The sequence below is a fragment of the Pygoscelis adeliae genome, unplaced genomic scaffold (assembly GCF_000699105.1).
Source record: "Pygoscelis adeliae isolate BGI_AS28 unplaced genomic scaffold, ASM69910v1 Scaffold368, whole genome shotgun sequence".
Taxonomy (NCBI): domain Eukaryota; kingdom Metazoa; phylum Chordata; class Aves; order Sphenisciformes; family Spheniscidae; genus Pygoscelis; species Pygoscelis adeliae.
In genome coordinates, this window is record NW_008825301.1 from 274,190 (window position 1) to 301,221 (window position 27,032).

Here is a 27,032-nt window from a genome sequence, read left to right on the forward strand (position 1 = left end):
TGCATTTCTTATCTCCCATGCAAATAGAGGTCTGTGAAACTGCATTAGTTTGCTTCTAAACATGGCAGACTCAAGGAAATGCCCTGTGACTTCCTTAGTCCGTGTATCCTGATTGCTATTACCACTCTGCAATATGCTTTTAAAATCTGTAATTTGATTAAATAGTGAATACCTGGTTAAGGTACTTAGGGGTTTGGGTTTTTTTCATTACTACTTACAATGGTTGACTCCAGAATCAAAAGCATTAACTGAGTACGTAATGGGGAATTCTCCTTAAAGAGTCCATGTGAAAAATATGCCTGAGGGATGAACTCTGGTTTTTGTCATACAGAGATAAACTGAGAGGAACTCTACTGACGTGAATGGAAGTAGCTCACATTAAAATCACCATAATGATGGGGGGGGGGGAGTTACAATGGATGTTGCTATCAAAATCTTAACTTTCTTTTTTCCTTTCTGACAAGCAGAAATGTTTTGCTGCTTATTCCAGCGTTACCATTTCCAAAATATAGGCTTCGTTGTAAGGAATGGGTCCAGAAAAGTGTCTTTGTTAGGGCCTTGCTTAAGTAAGGACTGCAGGTGGCTTTTAAGTAACTATAAAATGAGAAAGGTAAATGATAATGGCCAACTTGCGAAAGAATAAGCAGACACAAAAAGCATCTAAAAGAGGTAGCGATGGAGCTTTGTTCTGCTATAGATTTGTTACTCTATATCTGACTCAGTGTTTCACAAAATGACAGCATGGTTGAGGCTGGAAGGGACCTCTGGCGGTCAACTTGTCCAGCCTGCCCTGCTCAAGCAGGGCCACCTAGAGCTAGTAGCCCAGGACCATCCCAAGGATGGAGACTCCACCACCTCTCTGGGCAACCTGTGCCAGTGCTTGGTCACCCTCACAGTGAAAGTATTCCAAGCACAGAAATAAGAAACTTGACCCATGTCTTGAAGTGACTGTTATAATGATCTCTCAACACAAAAATGAGGCTGAAAGAGTTGAAATGATCATTGGCTGCATGAGAAGGAGCACAGCTGCTAGAAGCGGGAAAGCAGTATTGCCCTGAGATTTTGCCTGAATACTTCCCTATATATACTATATATATACCCTAAATATACTGAATACAAGTCTGGACCTGATATTGCAGTGAAGTATGCAGAAGTGCTCCTGTACCAGGGAAAACTGCCAGGTAGGAGGCTTAATGATGCCTGTTACACACTGTGTCTGGCAGTTGGGTAAACTGATCACTCACCAAAAAGTTATTTCATAATCCATCCTCTCCTTCTTTTCACTGTGAAAGAAAATGGATGAGGAAAAGGTTTCCAAAGATTTTGAGTGATGGGTGCAGACTTTGCACAAGTCTGCAGATGCTTAGAGAGTTTTGGGAAGCTTTTCATGGCGAAAGGTTTGGGTGCTGCAGGACACCTACTGAAGCTAGTTCCCTGTAGGCATCCTGCTGGCACCTACCTGAATAGCATGGTGCTTACCTTGCTAGGCAGGGTGGAGAAGAGAGGCTGTCTTTGCTGCTGAAAAGGCCTATGCTTTTTGGCAGATCTGGGGGTGAGAAGGGGGCTGTGCAGCTGCCTGAGGATGTGTAGCAAAGAGCGCTAACTTACTCTGAGATCCAATTTCTCTTAAACATTCATAGCGCCTGATCAAAAGCTTTACAGGGAAGGAGGAAATGCGCTGCGTGTTTTGTTCATGAAACATGTTGCCAGAAAGATGACTAACTGAGCTACCTGACAACTTTTAGGAAATGTTAAATGAGTTCATATGCGATTGTGTTTTTGTGAAGTTGTATTTTTAGGGCACAGATACTTTGTTTCCACCCATACTGTCAAGCAGTGAAAATGTGGATGATCAAAAGGTTATATTAAATAAAAACAAACAAAAAAACATCCCTGTGTTTTTTTAGCCTGTGTGATTTCCCCCTCCTTGTGTGTTGGTTTCTGAGCCTTCAAGGTATAGTTGGGTCATACTTTCCAGTTTTCTCAGTACAGTCCCCAAATTGCAAAAATCCTATTGACTTAAAAGGGAATTGGTATTTTCTCTGTAAGCTTTTTTGGAGTGGTGGGGTTTGAGGTTCTCAAGTGATCTGCTGATTCCAGACATGGAGCCTAAATGAAGTACTGAATGTCATATGGGTGGGCAGCACTCTTTGTAAGCATACATTTGTGTGTCTGTTTTCTTGCATATGGTTGTTAGCACGTAGATGGGTGTACTGTGTGGTCACGGTCAACCCACCAATATAGGATAGGTATTGTAGGTTGGTTGGTTGGGTTTTTTTTCAGAAGATGCCTAAATAGTTAGGAGTACTCAAATCAGCTATAAGGTCTTCAGAAGTACTCAGTGTCTCTTCAAAAAGGCTATGCAAATCCCATTTTTACCACTTAAAATTAAACTGAGGTGTGGTTAGGATTTGAAGGTGTAAATTAGGTAATCAGTGTGGTAATAATAAGTTCCCAATTTTCTATGGGTTTGTAATAATAATTGTAAACCATATTTTGACTTGAGTAAGATCTTAATTTATGCCAGTAGTGAAAATGAGCTTGATAAATTCACTGCCTTACGTGCATGAACAGAATTTGGTATATTGTGCAGACTCTACTACTGACAGTATCGGGGCTAAAAAAGCTTAGAAGAGAAGTAAATGTGATTGTTTTTAATTTAGGACTCACACGAGATGAATTCACTGTATCTGCTGTATTGCTGTAATTATATACTGTATTAGTATATTGACACTATACTGCATCTTACTCAAAATTACACGTTATTTTCTTCCATTTTCAAGCCGTTGATTCACCTACAAATTCATTAACTAATGCAACAGATTTCCCCAGAATAACCACAATATCTCTGCTTCCTTTTAGCAAATGCATTACATGGTTACAGCTAAAGTTGTGAATGTGGAACTTGCACTGACTTCTGTCAGAGGACCAGACCCAAATCTTTGCAGAGTCAGCCTCTTCTCTACCCAAATGATTAGAGCATTTGATTCCACTTACTAGTGTTAAACATTGTTTGTCGTCTGTATCCTACTGATAATACATTTTTTGCAATAGATGTTAAAAAAGAAAATGCAGTAAACAGTATTGAAGAAAAAAAACCCACAAACGTGTAAATATCACTGGCCTCTGATATCTTCTTTAAAATAGTTATTTAGTTGAAGGAAATGTAAATTGTCCTTCTCTGATTTTTAATGTTTGAGGGAGGCCTGCAGGTTGGCATGCCTGAAGATATTTGTTGCTGTGGTATCCTATTTCTCACTTGACAGTGTTCCCTCAAGCTTTGCATCCTTATTAACTGAGCTGGTCATGCTGTTTGCAACCTCACTGGTAATGGTGACCCAGACTTTCAGTGACAACTGGGAGTGAAGGACCTTCTCATGGTGCTGGTAGTACCGCGGTGCTCCATAATGCTCTGCACATTCGCAGAGTCTCTCTGCCCAAGCAAACTTCTTTTCACAACTGGAGATTAATCACCTACTGGGCTTGTAGATTAATTTTACTAACAGGCACATACCGGATCGTTAGTTTAGGCTTGTGGCTTGATCTTGCACTTCTCCTATTCTCTTCTGACAAGTGAAAACATTTTATAAATAGCAAAAGAAGTGAAAATGGGATTAAAAAATGAAAATAATGCTATGAAGTATGAAAACCGTGTTTTTGTTTAAATAAGTTAGTAGTTGGAGGAGACGTTTTCCCTAATTGCTTTTTCAAGCTTTTTTTCTCTCTAGTTTTTTATTACTTTTTTTCCTCTGCATTTTAAAATTCCAGTTATTTATTAGGCTTGGTATATAGTTTACTAGATGTTCAACAGATAGTTTAGAACACTAAATTTTATACTGATAGTACAATTGCAGAAATTTTGTTTGTGCTTTAGGATGTAAAAGCAGAAAAATAACATTCCTCAGTTGGTCCTGTCAAAGCAGAATATTTGAGGGAATGAATCTTGGTGTCTGGCTGTGCAGGCACAGTGCTCATTAATGGGAGCAAAGGCAGAACAAGCCACCTAACAACTCATTAACAGGGCTTTGTAGCCTTTCGGTTTGAGGAAACATCACTAACAACTCGTGAGGTCAGAAAACTATGCAGAGAGCCATGCTCCTCTGGGCTTCCCCAAAAGAAGGCTAGGAGGGCATCCTGAGAGTCTGCTAACTTCCATGTGTTGGGCCCTGCATCTGTTAGTGGTAGCACCTACAGATGATAGACAAAGGTTTCTTGAACTCTCAAAACCTGTGAAATCGGGCCAGTATGTTTTGTCGCTTTGTGACAAAAGTGCCAATTGTGAGCAGAAGTGAGAGTCCTTCAAATTCATGCAGAAAGAGAGGCAGGAGAGCTGCTGTTTCTTAATATTGTATTTCTAACAGTTCATTACAAACGTTTCCTGCACATCTGACAATGAATTGTAATGGACTGTAATTATAGCAGGAATATGTGCTGTATTTTGATTTGAAGTCCATTGTGAATTAGTTAAGTGCAAATCTGAATGCTATAACAACAAAGTGGTGGCTGATTTACGCAACTGGTTTAATTTTCCATTCTGAAATAAGATGAAGCCGAGGTTTTTATTTTAAAGTTTGTAGAGGACTTTTATTTACAAAGTCACTGGCTTCTGTAAATTCTACCTTTTGATTTCTTCACAATTGGTCCATTAATGTCAGTGGAAGCTTCGTGTCTTGTTTATGTAGGTCTCTAGACACAAACATCTCCTACCAGTACTGCTGTTACACTCTGTGCTGAAGGAGCTGCTAAGCTTTGCGTTCCTTGATAGAAACCTCACAGTGTGACACAGTGTATTACTGCTTTTAAAAACCAGCTTGTGCGTTAGCAGCGCCTCAGTTGGGTAATGTGATGCTTCTTAAAATTTGCTTTTTGCGCAAGGTGAGAACGTGGAACAGCATCCTCCCAGCTTATGAACCTGAAAATGTTGAGCTTTGAACCAGTGGGGTTTGGCTTTTTAAAAGAAATAAATAAATGTCTGGATGGGTTTAAATTGGTGAACTAATTGATACTCTGTGATTGTTCTGGAGTGTTTTCCCCACTTAGTGGTGATGAGATAATATTTTGTTTAAGTGAAATACCATCAGTTCCTCCCATTACCGGTTTTGTTTATTAGGAGTGAGGAAACTCTTGGGTGTTTTTTGTGTGGTTTTTTTTTTTTTTTTTTTTAAGATTTCTATCAGTTTTCCTTACTTTTAAAGGTGGATAGGCTTCACTAAGCAGCAGTGTTGCCAGAGGTCACAGCTGCTGAAGGAAGAAAATTAACATACAGTATGTTAATTTGTTTTCCCTGTCCTTCAGTCACAGCGAGGGGAGAGTCTAAATATTTCAGTGACTGAGACTTTGGATTCCTGCTCCTTGCTACACAACAACAACAAAAGCTATTTATAGCAATAACAGTTAGCAGTGATACAGCAGCCTCAGACAGCTATAGGCAGCGTCTCACCATGACCACAAATGTTAACTGCTTTTGCACTGAATGCCTCTGTGAAAACAAAGAGCACTGAGAAATAAAGATCAAAGCAAAACCAAAAGAAAGATTTTTTTATTGCTATGTTTTACTTTGCTGGCAGACCAGAGCAAAGGTTTTCTGAACATTTAAAAGATGAAAAAGGTGAAGAATCCCAGAAGCGATTTATCTTGAAGCGAGATAACTCTAGTATTGATAAAGAAGACAATCAGGTTGGTTCTCGGTTCGAGAGTTGCTGAAATTTGTTCTGTTTTTGAAGGTGGGCTGACTGATGTTATTGTTGTTCTTTTGTTGTTGCTCTCCTCCTCCTCCCCTGCCCTCCTGCCCCCTCCCCGCCTCCTCTGGCGTACGTACCACTGTGGGTAGCATCGAGCCCCGGCGTGGCCGCTTCAGCCGTGGCAGTGTGTGGGTTTGCATGGGTGGTTTGCTTGGCGCAGGACTTGCTGCATGCCCACGGGAGGGGGAATGCCGGTGGCTCCGGGCTGCGTGGAAGGCTGTGTCAGTCGCATTTCTCAATGTCTTGCCTAACTATGGCAGTTGTTCCGCTCCCTACAGCTTTCTCCTTCCGTTGTACCCATTCAGAGTTGGATTTCAGTATGGACTGATGATAAACTGATGTAGCCCAAAAAGGAGAGAGGAAAAAAAAATATATTAAAAAAAAAAAAATGCCCCAAACAAACATATGATGGTGAGGCCAGGTTGATTTTTTTTAAACCATCCTAAATTAAATTTTGACAAAAATTAATCGGTTTCATCTTTTAGTTCCCTCCCTCCTCCTGTGCCCTCACCACCTTTCACTGTCTGTGTAACTTACTTGCTTGTCGTGCATGTACTGTGGCAGGCGTTCCCCCTCTGTGTTGCCTGTGCCATAACACTACCTTACCTTAGGTGAGCCTGATGAGTAGGGGAGCGCCAGGGAAATGTGTGTGTTTGTGCTGCCTTTAAAAGCGAGTGTTGTGCTGTTTCAATCCAGTGCAAGCTGTGTATGTGGAATATATTAACAAAAAAAAATCAAAAAGGGTTCTGACGTGAATTGCTTTTATGAGAAAATTCTCACAGGTAAGAAGACAGTGTATGCTTTCTTTGCTTAGGTTATATTTGTGGAGGGACTTGCCAGTGAGTCTCTCATTGCCACTCTCCTTCATGTTTTCAGTAAAGGACTGATTTCCTTTCTTTTTTCCTTGTTTTCCATTTTTTCCCTTGACTTTCAGTTGTACATAGCAGCCTTGCTAGTTATGCTGCATCCGAGTTGGCTTTGAAAACAAACCCCGAGTATTTTCAGGGTGTGATGAATATGGGGATCAGCCAAAGGAAAGCAGCATGACCTATCTCGCTAGGTGCTGGGGTGCAGGGGGAGAAGGAGCAGTACTTGAAACCCAATTGCCAATGAAGCATTTCTTGCTAGGGGTCCTCTTCTCCTCTCCTCCCTCCCATGGCACAGCCATTTCCTGCACTGCGGTTTACCGAGGGGCACAAATGGCCCTTCTTTTCCCAGCGAAACTGAAGTCGAGGGTTCCTTATGGTGTGGAAACGGTTAAAACTGTCATGCCCGATATTTGGGACTTCTCCTTGTACACATAGACTTCGGTGGGTTTCTTCTAGGGTTTGCAGTTTAGCTCTTGCAGCCTAGTTTCCCTCTTTTCTTCCTCAATTTCGTAGGTAGCACAGTGCTGCCTGCCCTCCTGCTCCTCACAGCCCGTAGGAGAGTCGAGAAATCTTGGCAGCTGAGAGCAATGGCACTTAGGCTTGGGGTGAGAACACCCGATTTTAAGACGGTGGGTCCACAAAAGCCGTGCAGAAAGCCTCGTTTCGGCCAATCGCTCTACAAACCCGCGTGCAGTATCTAACTGGAAACCTTCAGGTGCCCAGCCTTGCTGGGCACTTCGTGCAGGAGTGACAGCAATCGTTTTCATGCTTCATTTGTTTAAGTGAACATTTATTATTCTCAGCTGACAGTTACTTAACGGCAGTTTTTAACAGCTCAACTTATATAACCCTCCTGGTTTTCTTTCTGCTCAGCAAAACAGAATTCTTCCATTTAGAGATGACAGACGAAGTAAATCAATTGAAGAGAGAGAAGAGGAGTATCAGAGAGTGAGGGAGAGAATATTTGCACAAGATGTGAGTAGTTGTTTTAATTGCCTCTTTAGTGCCATACCTTCGCCGGTAGTCAGTCAGTCTTGCTCCCTTCCGACACGAACACCGCAGCTGGACTTGCCCTGTGGAGCTGGAGGCGACAGGGAAGGGCAATTGGCGCAGAGGGTCCGAGAGGAGCTCGAGAGGTGCGGAGGTTGGCTTCTGGAGAAGGAGGTGATGAGAGCTGCAGGGAGAAGGGTAGAGGAGCGATCAGGCCCAGCATGTTGTCTGGGGAGTGCTTATCCCATTTCTTTGAACGTTCGTGTGGTCTAGGTTTCCTTCTTTTTTCCTTGTCTTCTGCCAACCAAAGAGCAGTGATTTAAATGGACACTCTCAGTAATTTCAAATAGCTGCGTTTATTTCACATTTGTTTCGAGCTGGATCAAATTTTGTAAGTATCCTTCTGCAGAGCCTCCTCATGGCTTTGTTTCTTTGGACCAGTTCTGTAGCATTAAGACACTAAGAATAAAGAAAAGCCAGAGGTTAAACATGGAGTTGCACAGGTTTTTTGAAATGACCGATTAAGGAACTGTATTTCTGCCATCAGAAAGAGTTGGTCCCGTTGTTGATGATTTTATTCTGAACGGAATAAAATGAAATAGGCATTATAATTCCTGCCTTACCAAAAAATCAGAACTTGCACAACAAGCTACATTGCTAGAGGGAAAACATTTAAATACAAAACATCTGTGAGCAATACCTGCATGTTTCTGAAAAAGGAAGAAAATTATAATTTGCTATAATACTGTAATGACAGGGTCATAAAAGGAAAAAAAGAAAAAAGTCAACATTTTAATGTTTTATCTCACATCTCAGTGGGAGCTCTGCCACTTAGAGGAATATGGGAATAAACCCAGTTAAAACTATTACTGAAAAACATACTTGGCAGTGTCCTTTTAAATTAAAACTGTTCATATGTTGCAGGGCTAATAGTATTATTTTAGATATCCTGTTATTTTGTTCTGGTTTTGGAGTTGCACACATCCAAGTTATTTTTCTTTAGCAGAATATATTGTATAGTTTTAAGGTGTGCGTTGTCTCATTTGTGAAAAGTAATTTTGCTTGTTTATAAGTAGCTTGCCACATCTAAATGTTTTTAGCCTGGCTTTTCCTTTCCTGACTGAGACAATTCCAGTAAAAGCAGAGGCCTTCTGGTTTACGTTTTGCTTTCAGCATGTGGATCTGATGTAAATACTGTCACAGTATATATGGTAGAGTTAGAGTTGTTCAAGGGCTGCAAAAGCCTCTTTGCAACCTGTCTCCTATATGAAAGTTGCTGTTTCTGGCTTATCACAAAGGAGCTTGTACAAAACAAGAAAATCTTTGGGTTTTGAAGCAGACCTCAAATGAGGCAAAACGTTGTTTAAAAATACCATATGGAAACTTGTTGCCAAAAGAATGCAGTTTCTATCACAAGCAGCAGCTACAAATGCCACGCTGGGAAACAGAGGTGGCTGGGAAAGTGTGCTGAAACTCACTCCACAATGCACTGCTGTTTTTATCTCTAGATACTTGTATTTTAAAGACAGGCAAGCGGTGAGCATTTTAATTGCTTGCAGCAGGAGGTTGTTGTGGTCCATTGGGTTAGCATCTCTGACCGAAGTAACAGCGTGGTTTGTGGCAGGCATTTTAAATGGATTGGGAGTGAGCATTTTTAAAGATCAGCAACGTTAGATATCTCTCCCTCTCTCTCTCATATCCACTCATTTGCTCTCTCTCTCTGCTATTGCAGGTGTTAGTGAGCATCGTAGTGCAGTGAATTTCAGCAAGTTGTATTAATAATATTAACAGGAATATATGTCTCAGCTGAGCTTTTTTGAGTGGAGCACTCCTCACAGATATAAGGTGTTTTTAGGATGATGTCAGTGGTTGTGGTGGTGGATAATGTCATTTTTTTCAGTTTTAGGAAAGAGAGCAATGGCTTCTTATTATAGGTAGCCACTTACTGCATGCAAGACTTTAATGATTGCGGAGGGCTTTAAAACTATAATGAATCCAATTCTCCCCAGGTTTCTCTGAGGTAGGTACCTAAGCCTTGTCATCCTGCAAATTATAGATGTAGAGAGACAGGGAGGGATTAATCATGTGGTATTTTATTATCTTTATACTATTTACACTGCTGTAGTCAAGCCTTCATCAGTGCCTTACTTATGAACCTTAGCAAATGGATTATAGATACTTCACTTCTTGTTAGAGTATGCATGAAGAGAGCTTGCATGAGAGGTCTCCAAAGGGCAACCATGAAGGTCAAGAGTACTGCCATAACTTGTTGCACCTAGCACTCCTCTCTGAACACGTTTGAGGTACGCGAAGCTCTTTGGATAACATGTCAGCTCAAGAGTCAGAACTTTGAACAAAATTTAGGAGGAAAGGCAGCCTGGTTACAGGGGCAAAAAATTCTGTGCGTGTTTCAAATGCTGTGAAAAATGTCTTAACCTGGACCCCACATACCAGCCAACAGATAGAAACGCTTGCCCTTCCTTTGATTTTTGCAGCACTCTGGTGCGCCAGATATCTTCATTTCCAAGTGGGAAGGTTTTAACAAAATAAATATGTTCATGAACAATGCCATTTTGATAGTTCTTATGATGATTAGTCTGATATTAGTCAGTTTAAATTATACAGTCAGTTTAAATTATACTTTTTGGCAAGTTTTCCATCTGCTGTCTTGGCTATCATGAATTTTGACAAGGGGAGCTGGAGGTTTTAATGACTCCTGTCATGTGTAGAGTCATAGCAAGCGGCAGGGATTGAGAAGCATGTTAATGTGATACCTTAATAAAAGGATTGGTGAAGAAATAAATAGTTAATAAAGGTGATCATTCCAGCTCACTGAAATAAGAACTACAAAGTGCACCTCAAACTTCTCAGGCTGCTAACAGTAAAACAGCGTTGCGTGAGCTGTTATGCTCAAAGCTGTTTTCAAGGTTATTTTTTAATTGCAAAGCCTACAACCTTCCTTTTTAAAACATGTTTTTATTGGAAACTTAGTTTTACAACAATTTGTGAATTTTACAACCAAGTGCACTGGAGCAGAGGACCTGGAGTATCTGGGTCTTGCAAAGAAGTAGTTTCTTGTCTGAACTGCTTTAGTTGCTTTTGGCAGGTTGAAAAGTAATTGTCCAAGAAAGACAAAGAACAATCTCAAAGAATAAAAAGTATATGTTGTTCTTTCCCTGTGCGTTAATTCAAATTGTAGATTTAACTGAGAATGCCAAATGCGTGCGTAAATGGTACACTACATTTTGCTTTTAAGCATGCAGAAAATCGATTCTAAAGACTAGCAATCAAATTACATACGGGAAATTTCATTCTTTGAGGTTAATGCAATGTATAACCTCATGAGCCAGAATTATGTAAGGGCCATCCATTGTTCATAAATGTATTCTCTGGTAATCATTGTGTATTCACTGAAAAATGTAGGTGTCTTATTACTTACACAAATGCTAGAATTGCCCATGGTACACATGGAACTTATTAAAGGAAATACACATGCTTTTTATTTTTTTGTTGTTAATTGTAATGGCTATTTTTGAGTAAGTAGTGTATTCTGAAGAACCAGATCCTTTAGATAAAATAAATCATGATTCCTGTACCTAAGAAAAGACTGAGGATCTTTATCACTCTCTGATCAAAGAGAGTTGTGAAAGAAATATTTGAAAAGGTGGCTTCAGCCTGTCCTATCCTTCTAGTAGGAAAAGATTAGGAAGAAGAGGGTTTAAAATTAATAAAAGCAAAACAAAGACACACCTCATGTTGGCTACCATAAACCCGTAGGTACTAAAACTCCCATACTGCTGTACAGAGCCTTTGTTTGTGGCTGCAGATCAAGCAATAAGCATCAGTTGGAAGCCTGAGATCTAGAAGAGATCTATCACGTCTTGTTAACTGACGTGAAAATGATTACCTGATGGTATCCACTGCAGGATATTGCTGCATGTTAATAGTTATCTATGTTGGCTAATGTAATTAAAAACAAGAACAGCAACCCCCAGTATACCTAGTGCCCTGGCAGAGCTGATGCACGTTTTCCAGTTGAGACTTTAAAAGGTTCTTGGAAATTGGAAGAGTGAAATACTCGTTTCATAAATGACAATTAGTCATACAGAGCACTGTAATGGCAATCTTGCACGCGGAGGTCTCTGCGGAGGTGAATTTGTAGGTAATCTTGCATAACGTTCTTCCTTTTGTAGATTTGTTGTCAGTGTCTCTGATAAGTATACAAGAGCCAAGTGTTTTAAGAATGTTTTTGACAAAAGCTGTGCTGTGTACTTAAGCTTTCCTGGTGCTTTAAATTGAGCATTATTGATGCTATAGATCAGGAAAGTAAGTCCTGACCTTGTAGTAGCTAAATTGCTATCCAGAGCTGCTTAGCCATCTGATTTTTTAACAGTAAGAATAACATCATAAAAAAGTGCCTGTCTTCTCTGCCTCTCAGCCTCAAACCTGTACTGAAAAATAGTTTCCAGGGATTGTGTGGCCCTGTGCCAGCATCGTCAGCCAGGAAGACAAATGGAGTTATTACAGACTCTGTCTTTAAGTCTATAATGCAGTTGATAGTGGTTCCCATCAAGACACTGAAAAGGGAGCAGACCTCTTCCCTTGCTTGATAAAATATAAATCCCAGGTATTTATTCTGTTTTATGACCCAGTCTCTTTAAAAACTTGAAAAAATAAAATTAAGTTTAAAAAAAATATTCCAGACAGGTACATGCCCCTTTGCTTTTGTAACTTTGTGGGGACACAAAGTACACCATACTCTGGTCTAAGCAAAGGTTTTTACTTGCTTGTTCTGGAAAAGTAGCTATAATGCTGCTTTGGAAATGTGACTGCAGTGAAGTCAATGCACAAATGCCTATCATGAACCTCAAAGTGAAGACGCAGCCCCGCAGTTGAGGTTGTACAAGCCCACGGGGTGATTTCACTATGCTCGTAGGTAGGTAGACTATGCTGAAGTCTGCACAGCCACGTTTGTTAATGAAACCTTGTGAGTAAGGTACATAAAATGAGAGAAGAGTGGGTGTCGTAGTTGTACAAAGGATCCAAGTGGTTTTAGGTGGACCAGTTTGTGCCTCCTGGGGTGAAACCCCCTAGGTCTGCTATAGCTGGTGGGAATCTGGTCCCTGGCAGTGGAGAAACTTCCTTCTGATATCCTGAGGCTTTGTGCTAAGGAGAGATGCACTTGCCACTGATGCAGCACAGAGCCTTGCGAGTTTAGTTGGAGTGCAGGGTGGGAGCTTGCCTGGGAAGCCCACAGAGCTGTCAGATATTCTCTGATGTGGATGCTGGGTGGGCGAATTACAGCTTTAATGAGAAACCGCATTGCTTTCTCAGGGCTAAATTCATTCCTTGTGTAAATTGATGGGATGGCACTGGCTGCAGTGCCAAGGGAAAACTTCGCCCATGCATCTGCTGGAGCACTGGGAATGAGCAGCGTGTTGCTTATGGTGTTGGCCAGTGCTCTTTGAGTAGGTCATTAGCTCACCCTTTTCAAAACAGAAACATCCCAAATCCATGCATATCCCATACCATTAAAATTCGACACAGCTAATGATGGCATTGCATTATTCTTTGAGCTGAGTCCTGTTGTTACAGAAGTAATGGGCATGATCTCTGGTGCCCGCCTCCCTTTGCCTGCCTCTTGTTTAAATTCAGTGCAAGTACTGACTGTCCTTTCTTCTGTACCTCGTGGAGATATAATCCAATGACAGCTACGAGGCAGTTTGTGTAGTGAACATGAAATAGGAGGGAAATGAAAAAATCAAAGAGGGAGAATTATTCATGGGAAATTGAGCGCAGCTTCATTTCTCTGCATAAAAAATTAAGTAATGCTAAAAGAATTATGCACTTGCCCATAGGATTTATTTCTTCCGAGCCCTTCACCTTTCTTGGCATCTAAGTCCTCCAGCAGAGAACGTTTTTGCAATAGGCTATTGTTGTTGTTAATATTATTACTAAGATGATTATCATCATTTTATAACTCAATGTGGGTGTGACTGTTTCCTCTCCAACCGTAAAATGTGAAATCACGTAGAATTTCTAAGTACTGCAGTATCTTCTCTCCCTTTGAAGAACTTTGTCAATTCTGCATGCTTTCCTTCTGTTTGTCCTTCCTACCTGCAGCTCTGTGCTATTCTGCAATCTTACTTTGAGGTGGTAGGGCAGACCAGTGGCACCTTGTATTATGTAGGAAAAACGTTTTACCCCTTTGAATTGCCAGTATTTTGCGCATACCACCTTCCTCTGATCTCAGGACTGAGAAGTTTCAGTTTGTTTCCAAACTGAGACCCCTCGTTGGCAATGTGTTGTAATGCATGGAATTTATTTTACCGGCCTGACCTTATTCTTGACCTTTTTCCCCTCTTGTCTTCTGCAAATGCAAATGATGCATGAATTGAAATCCCCTTAAGCCTGAACAGGGGAGATAATTCTAAAATCAAGGAAGGAATTGGAACAGCAGAGCATATCTAGAACGTCTGATACAATGCCTTTTTTATTTTTCAGTCAGTTTGCTCCCAGGAAAACCTTTTTGTGGAAAACAGGTAAAAAATAGCTTTTTTTTTTTTTTGGGTGTTAAACTTAGCTGTTTCTCTCTCTTATTACTTTGTCTATCTATAGTTGTTTATCCTAATGCAGAGGCTGTTGAGCAAATTTGCAATCCATATTATCTGCAGTGTTTTTCTGCTTTAAGAGGGGGGAAAAGAGATTGCCTTGCAGTATTGTATCTGAGCAGATAAGGTGTTACTGCTGCTTTCCCAAGACTTTGCTTTTCAGTTTAAAAAGCAGACTGCGGTGTAGGGGGGAACCCACCTAATGTTTCATTTCAAATGCTCAACCTGTCTCTGGAGTGCCTTTAGAATTTAACTTACTGATCTTTAAAAAGCACTCCAGCAGTGGCTGGATGATGGTATTTATGAAACACCACATTTGTGTTCCTGTTGTTTAACCTGGTCTCCTGTGGGGCTGAGCGGCAGCACTGACTTGACGTGTTGCTTGTGAAGGCTCACAAGTCCCCCTGACCAGACCTGCTTTACTGCTGCATTGTAGCAATGAAATGGTGGTATCTGAGCCAACTGTTACTTTGCATTACTGTGTGATAGTTCTTAGGGATGTTCGTTTTATCACACTAGATCCATTTAAAGCAAAGGGAAGAAGAAACTGTGCTTAAATAAGATCTGCAAAATACGAAGTGTTAGCTTTGTAGCAGCCATAAATTAGCTTAGCTGCGTTGAAGATCTTAGAAATTGTGCACCTTTATGGCAGATAAGGATTTTAACCAAAACGCTGAGACTTTCACTGGTGGGTGTTTGAGCAGTGCTAGCCTAAGTCTGTCCTGTGCAGCTTTTAAAACTGTTTATCATCCCCTTGAAGAAGGGGAGGTTGTCTTTCACAGTATTTCTATCTCTGTCCATCTTTACATCTGTCAGATGCATTTATGGGTAAGGCTGTTCCCATAAAAAATGACTCCACAGTAGTGGTACGAACCAAACTGTCCAGCTTTTCCGATGGACAGTCCTGAAAGTGGAATGAGGGAAGTCCCTTAGGAGGTAACGGCCACTGTCACCTAACCACCTCCTATTCTGAGAGCCAAGGATATTTCCTCAGCTGCTCCTTCTGTGTCATGACTGTGGAGATATGTTTTATCAAAATAAATAAAAAATGCAACAGAGGAACCCAAAAAGTAAAAAGAAGGTGCTCCCATAAACCTACTTTTTCCTCTCTGGAGAGAATGGGACAATAAACGTGATGTAGTTGTTCACGTTCCCAAGTCAGTATGGAAAGTGCTCAGACACTGCGCTGTTGAGGGTAGGGTGGGGACCTTTATGGGGTGACCCATGAACTTCATAGCCAGGCCTCCATTGGTTTATGCATTCAATCCCACACCTGCATGCGGAAGAATGTGGCCACTTCTGGTGTTAGCACTTGGTTCGCTTTGCTCAAACCTGTGAGCTGGCTGACCAGCTTTCCCCGTGTGAGGATGCATACCCAAGTGGAGACCAGTAAAAGGCCAGGTTGGAAATTGGACTTCTGTTACTGCCTGCACTCTTGTTGTCAGGAGGGAGGCTTCAGCTGCATTCCTTAGAACACTGCTTTTTCTTGCTGCATGCCTTACAGCCTTTGATCAGGTGAAGCACTTAAACTCACACCTAGCTCTGTGCACATGAGCAACCTTGTTGATCTGCTGTGTTGAAACTTAGGTATGTGTTTAAGTGCTTTGCCTTTCTTCTTCATCAGAGAACCTGAGCATTTCTCTGAGCTGTAGAGATTTCCAAGTGACTTAGCAAGTGCTTAAAATTATATATGCACTATTTTGCTGGCTTGCGTTTTTTATGTTCTTATTAGGTGATATTTTTATGAATTTTCTTTTGGATCTAGATGTATGGTTCCTTGGCTTCTGAGAATTACCTTGCTCGGTAACAGGAAATGTTAAATGGCCTTCAGCCTCCCTGGCTGACATTTCTTACGTTCACTTGACTGTGCACAGTTATGGGAGAGGGAGGGGGGGCAATTTTAGCCTTTTTTTTTTTTTAAACTATGAATCTAGTGCAAGTTGGAAGATGTTGCTAGAAATTAAATATAGCTTTACAGATAAGATAAATTTGAATTACCATATCTGTTACCATAATCTTTCTTTTCATTTTTCAGTAGGCTGTTGGAAGACAGTAGCATATGCAATGATACCCATAAGAAAAGACAGCTGTTTAGGTTTGTATGACTTTATTTAATATTCATTTCCCAGTAACTCTCACTCGTGATTCTATCCATGTCCTCGACGAGGGAGACCTTGATGGGTGTGGGTATGTCATTTTTATGGTTGGAAAGGAGCATGGAGAACAGAGTTCTTGCCCAGCTCATCCCACGCTTTCTGAATGGGGAGGTCACAACGGGACCCGACCCTTTCCTTTGGTTTTGTGGATCATTGGTTTGGGAACCATATCAGATTTTCAGCTGCCCAGCTGCTCAGACTGCCACAATTTGGGGGTGACTGTGACTGGTGGAAGTTCGTTATGCTCTAGTATATACGATAGGCACATTTCACAGGCTAGTGCTCAGACTGACCTTTTTTCCTTTCATTGGTTTATTAAAAGCTGAAGTAAAAGTATGATGAGGTGAAACTGATTGAAGTTCCCTTATCTCTAAAGCAGCAATGTTTCGAAACTTTTTCTCTGTGACCTTTGTCTTCCAAACTCCAATTCCTTCTGCCCAGAGAACATTCAGATGTATCCCGTATCCCAGATCGTGTCCCAAGCCACAGGGAATCAGTAGGAGTCAGTCCATATTTTCATGGAGAACTTTATCAGTTGACACACTGGATCAATGGAAGACCCAGCCTGGTGGTGACAGCATTCCTCTGAGAGACTTAGAAAGACTCTCTTCCCACACCGTGAGCTCCCACAGGTTGAGCTCAATCAGAGTTGAGCATGCCAAGCTGCTTTTAAAAGTCAGTCAGCTGCCACAGGTCTTAAGCAGAGTGGGCAGAAGTAATGGATGTTTTCAGAAGCATATCCTTCATCCAGTAAGGCACGTGGATAGCTAGGCAGAAGTAGGGTGATCACTAGATGTCTGTATGCATTCAGGTTTGCATATGTAGCAGTGATGGTTTGTGTCACTTCAAACCTATATATTGTCTATATTACGTAATTTTCTATTGTGAGGCTGAAAGGGCGTGGGATTATTTGACGTGTGGTTGCTGACCGTGCATGTCAGCACAGCAGCCACGGAGGAGATAGTGAGACTGCACCAGATAAGGAGCAGTGCTGGAGCATCTGGAGCTGCGTCCCGTGGCTACAGGCAGCAGGCAGAAAAACTTTTCCTTCATGCTTTGGGCTAGCCTTGATGATCTGAGTGTCTTGGATTGGGCATGCAGGAGTAAGGAGGCATCTTACACACAGAGACTCTTAATAACTAATATCTGTTTGAGTCTGGGGAACAAAAAGGAATTTTGTGTAACTCAAAACCACAGATAACTGGGATACAAAAGCATTCTGTTTCTCTCCCGCTTTTCCACTACAATGTAAATATAAGAGAATTGTTAATTTCTAAGCACAAGAATGCAATAGAATTTGTAAATAATATACTTTGTTTTTCTCTTTCCAATTAAATCATAAGGACAATTTTTTTAAATCTTTTTCCTTTTTTTATGTTGTTGCTTCTGTGCTGTTTCTCTTCATGCTTTCCCAGTGTCTGGGTCTAGCAAAGGTCAACAGGTAAATACTGCTGATCACATCTGTGAGAGGCTCTGATCACAGGCAAGGAACGCACCAGCCTGATCCCGTCTTTGACACGCTGCTCCTTCACGTCCCGAGTGGCACAGCTCGGCAGGTTCTCCAAATAAAAAGCAGGAGCCACGTTCGCGAGGAGAAAAGGGACCAAAAAAAAAAAAATAGATACAGTCCCATTCTTATGATTTGTAGAAAGCGCTTTGAGCCTGCAAGGTATTACCCTGTAAAATAAGACAGAGGGGTGGCAAATGTCTTCTAAAAGCCTTCCAAAAGCTAGTGTCATTAGCATCACTTGGGATAATGGTTGTGGTGCACTAAGATGTAGTAGGCATGCTGGTTTTGTCATTTTAACAGCACATTGTAAGCTGTTCACCATAAATAAGCCAAATTCTCCTCCAAATTCTCGGTTTACTGTGTTGTCACTCACAATACACTGGGTGCTCTGCAGCTGTCCAAGAACAGGCAGTCTCTACTCAGAGATGTTTGCAATTAGTGTATGCAGAGGGGAAAAAACAAACCCCAACTGATGGGTCTCTAAGTGGAGCGTTAACACTGAAGAGATTGGGGTCACGCTGGGAGGACACGTGTTTAGGGAGAGGCTTTGGGTGACAGTGCAGAGCAGATGAGGAGGCGGACGAGTGGGGACAAGGTGCAATAGAAATAAGGAGGATGGATATGAAGACACAGGTAGAAGGTGAAGTTAGTGAGAAAAACCTTACAGGTGATGGACAGCAAAGGGAGAAGTAGCAAGGGCTTTGCTGAGGGAAGAGACCGGTCAACAGGCAACAGAAATGCTACAGCAGTGCTGCGTAATATTGCTGCGTCAGCCCCATCCGGTGAAGTGCTCTTAGGATATATGCGAAAGGGGAGCAGTGGTAAGTGCTGTGCATGTAAAGGGGTATAGCAGTGTTTACTTGCTGAAGGCAGATGAGTACTGGGGTCAAATCCCCTGTTTCGGGCATGCTTTTGTAAATGCAGAGTATTTCCTTTTTCTTTATTAGGCTCGCTGCAGGGTGCCCAAAGATAGACTCTGCCCTGACCTGGTTTTGTTTGTGTATAAATCTTTGTTTCCTGATGTCCGTAGGGGTAACAGAGACAGCACGGGGAAGGCATCTGGCAGTCGGCAGAGCAGTACGGAGAATGAATTGAAGTGGACAGACCACCAGAGGCCATGGAGCAGCACAGACTCAGACAGCTCAAATCGGAATTTGAAGCCAGCCATAACAAAGACAGCCAGTTTTGGTGGGATAACCGTGCTGACAAGAGGAGATAGCTCGTCAAGTAACAGAAGTACCGGCAAACTGTCTAAAACAGGTAGCTAGTACTGTATTGGGTTCACAGTACTTCTCGTTGTGCAGTGATAAATGACTGCACTGGTACTTGCCTGAGTATGGTATATCATAGAATGGTTTGGGTTGGGAGAGACCTTCAGAGATAATCTACTATATGGTGAATTACAGCAACAGTTATTTCCTGTGCACAGCAGATGTGTATGTCCACCTATGTATGCTAGTATCTGCGTACCTGAAATTGAGTTTTTAGGAAACAAGAAGAAAACCCGGTGCCTGAGGTTTGCAAATCGTAGGTGAGATAGGCTTTTCCTGGAGTAGAATACATGCACGTCCTATTTGAACACTGCGCTTGTTGTAGCCTGAAAAGGTGGTAGTCCTTTCAGACAAAGCACAGATTTTACCTTTTTATTCATCTTAGTTTTCTTGACTCGTGAAGAACTAAATGTCGTGTATCTGATGAGAAATCCAAGAACATTTTGTTGTCATTGCTAAAATGCAGACCATCTGTATCTTGGAGTACAGCCTCTCCTTTGCTGCTGGCAGATGAGGCAGCGTGCTGTGGTGGAAGCAGTCAGAAGCGCTGGATTCACAGAGGTCCTGCAGTCTCTCCATTTTCTTGTTTAGTTCCCATTAAATGAAAGCGTCATTTAAGGGGACTACAAACCTGGTGGGAAATCTGCATTTATTTGCATTAACTTCATGGGTACATTAACGCATGAGTGAGTCACAGGGCCTGGATCTAAGTAATTTCAAGCCATGCCATTAAGCTACTCTATTATATTTTTGTGTAAAAGTGCATAATAAATAATGAGCCCATCAGATGATTCCATCAGTTTGGTTCATTTGATAAATATAGTACAGGACAAGTGGTAATCAATACTTAGCACTTAGTGCTTTTTCAGCTTGAGAGTTTTTTATGGACGGTACTTAATTTAAACCCAGTTTATCAAGCCTGGGTTGGTCAGATTTCACTCTTAACACCCAAAATTGTACGGTAGTATCTGTCGCGATTCAGGATGCTGGGGAATGGAGTTTTCAGAGTAAATTCAGAAAACTTTTGACTTTGTAACTACATTCTGGACCTCTGGATCTTGAACATAATTAAAAATTTTGTTATATTTCACAGCTGGAAAGGAACCCGGCTGGTTGGAAAGCCGCTGTTTCAAACCCTGCTGGTTCTAAAGCTGCTGGGAGCTTTTGGAATATCCTGCTTTTTTTTCCTTAATGCTTCTATTTTATGTTTCTTTTGAGACCCTAGACAAATACTGGTTTTATTATCTTAAGATTCATAGAATATCTCAAGTTGGAAGGGAACCATAAGGATCCCTTCCTAAGATAAAATTCTCCTTCACTTTTACTCCATCCTTATGTATGTAAAATTCTATGGAATTAAGATAGGAATTTGGCTTTGAAAATTAGTACAGTATAGTTACTTACCTCTGGCTTGTTCCTGAGCATGAGCATATGCAACATAGCAAAACCAGTGCGTATGTAGTTTTGAAACTACACTCCCGTATTTTTTATTTCTATAAAGGCTGAATAGGCTATACGCTAGGGCCTGAAGTATGCAGTAGACAATGTTTTTGCCTCCAGATTTCTTTGCCTCCTGCGAATCTTTCCATTGCATCAGAATTCAATTTGATATGTGTGAATTAGGGGGGAGGCATAGGTTCCTGATATACTTTTGTCATATCATTCACCTTCGGTAGAGTGAGTAAATGTGTTGAGTAGCCATTTAAGCGTTAAAATCAAGCATATTAAAGGGTGCGCTTAGAAAATGTATTGAAGGAGAGATCTCTGAAGTATGCCAATACTTGTAAATACATCTGCACTCCGTATGCACCAAACCCAAAATTGTTTTCAAATGCAAGCTCTTATAAGACCTTTTTAAAACATCAGTGATATTAAAATTCCATGTTCTTTGCAGACCAATTACATATTCTAAGTGCTTGGACTTTTTTTAAGCAAAGTGTTCAAATTTTAAAGCTGATTGAGCACAGAAAGAGTGAAAAAGAAACAAAATAAAAGGAAGAGGTGGGGAAAAAGAACAAGGCTGCATGTCAAAACAAACTTACACCTTCAAAGCCAGGACACAAAGTCAAGCTGTCAGTCAGCCTGAGGAAAGTTAGAGGAAATAATATCTGAATCGCTATTTCTATCCTCCTCTCTAAAATGTTATTGAGTGGTGTTAAAGCAGAAAAGAATGACTGTTAAAATAATGGGGAAATATGCCTTGATAAATTGTTCTCCCTTCACCAAAAAATGCTGAGTGAATTCATATAGTTGTCAGAGCCCCTACGTGCTATTTGCATATGTTTTCTAAGGTACATTGGGTACCGAGCAACGCTTCATTGTGCCTGTTTCGCATTTTATCTTCATCATTCTGTAATCTAGCAGCACTGGGTGTTCTGTAGCACAGTACGCATTTAAGCTTGATCATGTTTTTATTTGGGGGGTTTTTGTTTATTTTCTGTTGTCTTTACTACAGTAATTGAAATCGGATTGCAGAGGTGTAGCTACAAACATTAGGCACACTGCCCTGGTAGTGTGGGAGAGCCTGGTAGGCACCAATTCTGTCCCGGTTCTCCTGTGTAGAAAGTACTAGTTTGTTCTCTGAAGTACTTCATGATTCACAGTAATAAATTTAAAACATTTTTGCCTTGCATATAGCATGTATGAAATCAGTCTGATGTCATTAGTTGGTCAAAATGTTCTTCATTGGCTAAATGATGGAAAATGTTTGTGACCATTTTAAATGTGAAAATTATTCTACATATATGGCATTCATCCAGAAGCATTGTCAAACATGTTTCTTGAGCATGGAAAAACTAAGACTTCAAGTGTTTTCACTGATGGCTCACAGCTGCATTTGAAAGTATGTATAGTGATGCAATATTAGCACTGTAGCCTTTCTGGATCATTTTTATTATTGTCACCAAAATTAAATGTTCTGCCCTTAACTTCTGATAAATCAGTAATTAATGGTACATGGCTGACAACAGAAACTGAAGCACAAAAGATGTTAGCCTCCCCTTAGGCAAAGACAGGTCATAGAACGTGCTGTTCTCTGCAGTAGAGTCCAGTAGTGTCAATTAGTCTTAGACTTTAATTGCATTCAGCTGCATGGGAATTAGAGCTTAGCAAAGGAATTATGTTACTTCATTCTTGCAAACTTCACAAAAGGGGCTGTTTGAAACCCATTACATGGCTATCTTAGTGGTTCTGATGATTATTTTCATGCACCTGTTGATTGTTTAGCAAGCACTGTTCCACTGAAAAGCACAGATTGTATATGGCAAACAAAATTTTCTGCTCTGTTATTTTGAAGCTTAGTAGATATATAGTGATGTATTAAGTTATAATTCAGTATTGAGTAGGGAGTTAATAATTTAACAAATTGCGATGAGATTGCATTCCTACAACTTAGGACATAGTACAAAACCTTGGTTAGTTTAGATTTCCAGTAATATAGTGGACTTTCCAGGATTGACTAAGTGTGTAGAGTGGTGAGTGAAATAGGTGTTCCTGTAGGTACCAAAGATGTACCTGTTCAGTCTCTAATACATCCATAAAGAGAAAATCTAGCTCACAAACTCCCATGTTATTTTCAGTGACAGATTACAGCAGGTTTTAATATACATTATTAGGAGGGAAGATGTGTTTCACAGAAATGTCCTCTGTGTGCGTATCTACATAGCTATTTAAATAATTTTTGGAAGACTTAAAAGATGTAACTGTTGCATCTTTAGCTTCTCTTAATGCATTTTCCATTCAGTGGAATGCACATCTGTTGGAGTGTATTTCTTCCCCCCCCATTTACGAAAAGCTGCCTGCACTGGGGTTATCAGCTGTGTTGATACAGATCTGTAGGGATTGTTAACTTCCTTGGCGGGGCTCCAAGTAATGGGAGCCACAATCTGATCTCTCCTGTTAGGTATTCGTTGCTACTCCTGTTGGGCAAAGATGATTATACTGCAGGCATTTCAATACATTAACCTCTTCTTTTTTTTGTGCTAAAGATTCCTGTAAATTATAATTTTGTCTCTGAGTTTTGGAACTGGATTTCTGCTTCTTTTTATTAATCGAGCATTAGCCTGATGGATCTTGTGAGTCCAAGAGAAACTGTAGGAATGTTGATATAGGCAATAAATCATGAGCCAACTGCTTCCAGTCATACGCTTCCCGCCAACTGACTGTGCTGAAACATCAGTCTTTTTTTTTTTTTAAGAAATACAGCTTGCAGAGGAATAATCGTGTTCACATGAGCATGTACCATTATTATTAAAAAAACCTAAATGCATTGTGATATACTGAAATGCAAGTGACTTATAAAAGTAGCAAATAAATATTCCGAAGCCAAGAAACTTTATCCAAGACAAAAATACTTCCAGAGGTGATCAGCACTGTACTGCTCCTAAAAAATTAACCATCTGGAGCAAGAAGTAGGTAGATCTTGAGAGTCCAGTTGATAAGAAAGAAAAAATTTACCTCAGACTTGGAAGGTGGGATGAACAGAGATGTTCAAAGTCATCAGATACTGAATGCTGACACAAAGAAAATAGAGCAAGATGTGTTGCATTGCTCACTAGTGCTCAGGATATTGGAAAATTAATGGTACCTCTATGCTCTCCCTCTGCAAACCCCCTAAGCTATTACGACTTTGTGGTGATTTTTCTGTCTGTTTTTCTTTTTACCACTCTTTGAACTGCTGTATCTCTCAGAATACTTTAAAAATATATTAATGGGAAGTGATGAGAATATGAAGGTTATTATTATGTCAACTGTGAAACAGCACGAAAATTATAGAAGAATCTAGAAGGAGTAGCCATCATTACACACTGAAAAAAAGAGATTGGATTGTATAATGGGGGCAAAAATCTCATTTAGTCAAAGTTCCTTTCAGAAGTCTTTAGCAAGACATCTTTTAATGTGAATCTGAATAAAGTCAGATAGTTCATTTTTTTTTTTTCCATTTGCTACAGTACTGAATTCATTATGTGGTGATTTCTTATTCCAAATTTAGACACCGTGAAAACAGCTAATCAGAGCTACAAAGACAAGATTAATTGGTGTTAATTTCCAAACATTAGTGTTGGAATTTACTTGGCTTAATAAGTCTAGACTTAAAATGATAGGATATAAGTTGTAGTGATGGAAAAAAATTAAAATAGATCATTCTTATACAGGATAAAGGGGGGGGAAATTGGTTGAGTATTAATTTCTGGGATTTTTTTTTTTAATAGTCAGAAAATTGCTGAAATGGTTTTGTGTCTTATTTGTGTGCTTTCAAAACCACCAACTTGATCTACTGACAAAGGAGAGCAGATCTCTGGTCTTTTAAGGCAGACATTTCAAATCTATCATCTTGGCCAATGTGTGGTGATAGCTCCAGAGGTTGTTCCACTGCTTCTGCCTACCATTTGATGAGTACATGTGAATTCATTGCTCTCCTTTGGCTTTCAACATTCAGAAGCTGGTAAAGATCAATCCGTGATTCTTCTATAAAAACAGCTGAAAGGGGAAAAAGAAAAAACAATTGAATGTTAGAGCTGCAATATTCATTTACGCTAATGGTGTTTCTTCAGAATAGCACAAAATGGGGAGAGAGAGATCTGAACTCAGGCTTGGTGCTACTTACATGCTTAGAAATAATACTGGGGGGCTTATGAAATCTCATAATTGCTCCTGCATCTCCATGTAGCTTTCTAACCCGTTAAATTCAAGAGGTGATGGAAAAGAGGAGAAAGTAAAGCAAGAACTCAGAGAAGCAAAGTGAAGTGCATGTAGAAGGGCCAGAGAAATGTAGGAAAGGACCCAGTAACTGCTGTAGGAAGAAAACGAAACTCATGTGGTTACATTTACATTTGGGAGGAAGATGCCAAATACTGCTTGCAGCTTGATGAGGATGACCTCCAGGAATATTTCTGCAATTTGTAGAAACACTGAAATTTGAAATGATCCAATAAGTAAAACTACTTCTGCAGGAATAATCTTTCTAAATTTCCAACCTCAGTCTACAAGGAGGGAAAAAATATAGCAACTAATACAACTTTTAAGTGTATTTACAGAAATTAAAAATTTCTTCTGAAATCTCTATTACTTTCTTGATTAGATACTGGAGAAGCAGATTTAGGGTCCTGCTGATGGCAAATAGTGCACAGCTCATAAAGAGGATTGTCTCTGTAGTAGCTGCCATATGGATATGACGTTTGAAGAAGATGGATAAAAATGTGTTTTACACAGTAATCTGCAGTAATCTGTGGAAAGACCCTCTATTTGTTAAGTAACAGGATGCTGGTGTGATTTTTTCAGAGGAAACCTGTTTTGCTCTAGTTATGAGGAAATAAATGAATTCCAATATGGATTTGACTGAAAATGAATCCAAGGCTTTAAGCAGTCAACTGTAGTGTCCTCCTGTAGTATCCCAAATATGAAGGGAGGTAATTGGCCCTGTAGGAAATCAGTTTGCTAAAACCTAAGTCTGAGTTCTGCCTTTTCTTTTAGTCTACACCTGCAGGAGGGCACTAAGGAGGTTAGTAATTAATGTAAGATGTGTAGACAGTGCACAGAAGTAAAATAAAATAAGTTGCAATTAAAATATACTTTCGGAAGGAGGCATCCATACAGACATTTGCTTTCACACCTCCCTTGTATTTGCCTTAACATCCTGCTTTAAGGAAGCTGTTCATCTGAGCCTTGCACTCTGAGAGATTGTTGTCATTTTTATGTGAAGCAAATTGAAATCTGATCAAGTAAAATCTCTGAAGTTTGGAAATTATATTTGGTTTGTAAAATAATGCGTCTCCCCATCCTTCCAGGCACAAATGTGTTTTAGCACATTTGATTTATCTTGATCGATCAATTTCAATAAGCTAGGTGCTGAAAAATCAAAGTGACAACAGTCTTAGGTAGTGTCTTAGGTAGCTTTAAGTTAATACACGTATGGCACAGCTACCTTGTTACGTGACTGACAATTCAGTTGCTGTTTTTGGTTGGGTGTGGTTTTTTTTCCTTACAGAAAGAGTTTGGTGGTTTGAGTTGTTTTTTTCATTTACAAACCCCTTGTTTAGATTTTATACTTTATGAACCAATACTTTGGCATTATAAATACGTGCTGAGCATTTTGTGTTCTGTTTGATAAAGCTATTTACTGGCTGGGGAGAAGCAGGTGTTGTGGCAGGAGAGTGGTCTTTTGAATTGTAGAAATACTGCTGGATACTGAGCTCAGAAGGGAGTGAAAACCCCACTCCTACTAGCTGGGCACGGACTAGTGCTTGCCTTTGCAGTCTGTGAAGGCTGTGCTCGCGTATGTGCTGTGTCTGATGGGGACTGGGGTCCCTCGTAACCCCCCCGCTGTGGTTGTGTCTGTCCGTTAGGTTCAGAGTCTTCCAGCAGCGCTGGCTCCTCAGGATCCCTGTCACGAATACATCAGCCTCTCCAAAGCGCATCTCTTGTCCCCGGGGTGACGGCCAGCTCTTCAGGCAACGTGTCCTACCCTGAGAATGGGATGAGTGGCCAGGTGGCCCCCAGCAACACCAGCTATATCATTCTTCCACTTGAAGCTGCAGGGATACCGCCTGGCAGTATCCTTCTCAACCCACACACAGGTCAGTACGATGCCCTCCTGCCTGGTGCTGCCCTTCAGTGTTTCTGGTGTCATCTGGGGAATTGGCAAATTTCATGTTTCTAGAGATATTTCCCTTGAGGCACTTTATGAAGAAGCAAGCAGCAAATATATGTAGACGTTACATTTGGCAGGTTGTTTTCGAATCTGCAGGCAAAGCTGGACTGGCTTTCTGAGGCTGTTTGGCATAGCTGGTGGGAAGTGATGCAAAACACACTCATGTGGTCCCGGGCAGGATATTAATCTTGTAGAGTCCTGGCACTCCCTGGCTGCAAATCCTCTGAGATCCCATT

The 27,032-nt window shown here is 40.6% G+C and overlaps 1 protein-coding gene across 1 annotated transcript in view; it reads left to right on the forward strand.

Moving 5' to 3' along the window:
- Positions 1-27,032, forward strand: part of ARPP21 (cAMP-regulated phosphoprotein, 21kDa) — a 203,078-nt gene that overhangs the window by 121,366 nt on the left and 54,680 nt on the right. The window contains exons 11-16 of the mRNA XM_009329989.1: positions 5,568-5,676; positions 7,484-7,585; positions 14,105-14,142; positions 16,247-16,306; positions 18,908-19,137; positions 26,492-26,722. Of these exons, the coding sequence (XP_009328264.1) occupies positions 5,568-5,676; positions 7,484-7,585; positions 14,105-14,142; positions 16,247-16,306; positions 18,908-19,137; positions 26,492-26,722 (770 nt within the window). The remainder of the gene's footprint in view (positions 1-5,567; positions 5,677-7,483; positions 7,586-14,104; positions 14,143-16,246; positions 16,307-18,907; positions 19,138-26,491; positions 26,723-27,032) is intronic.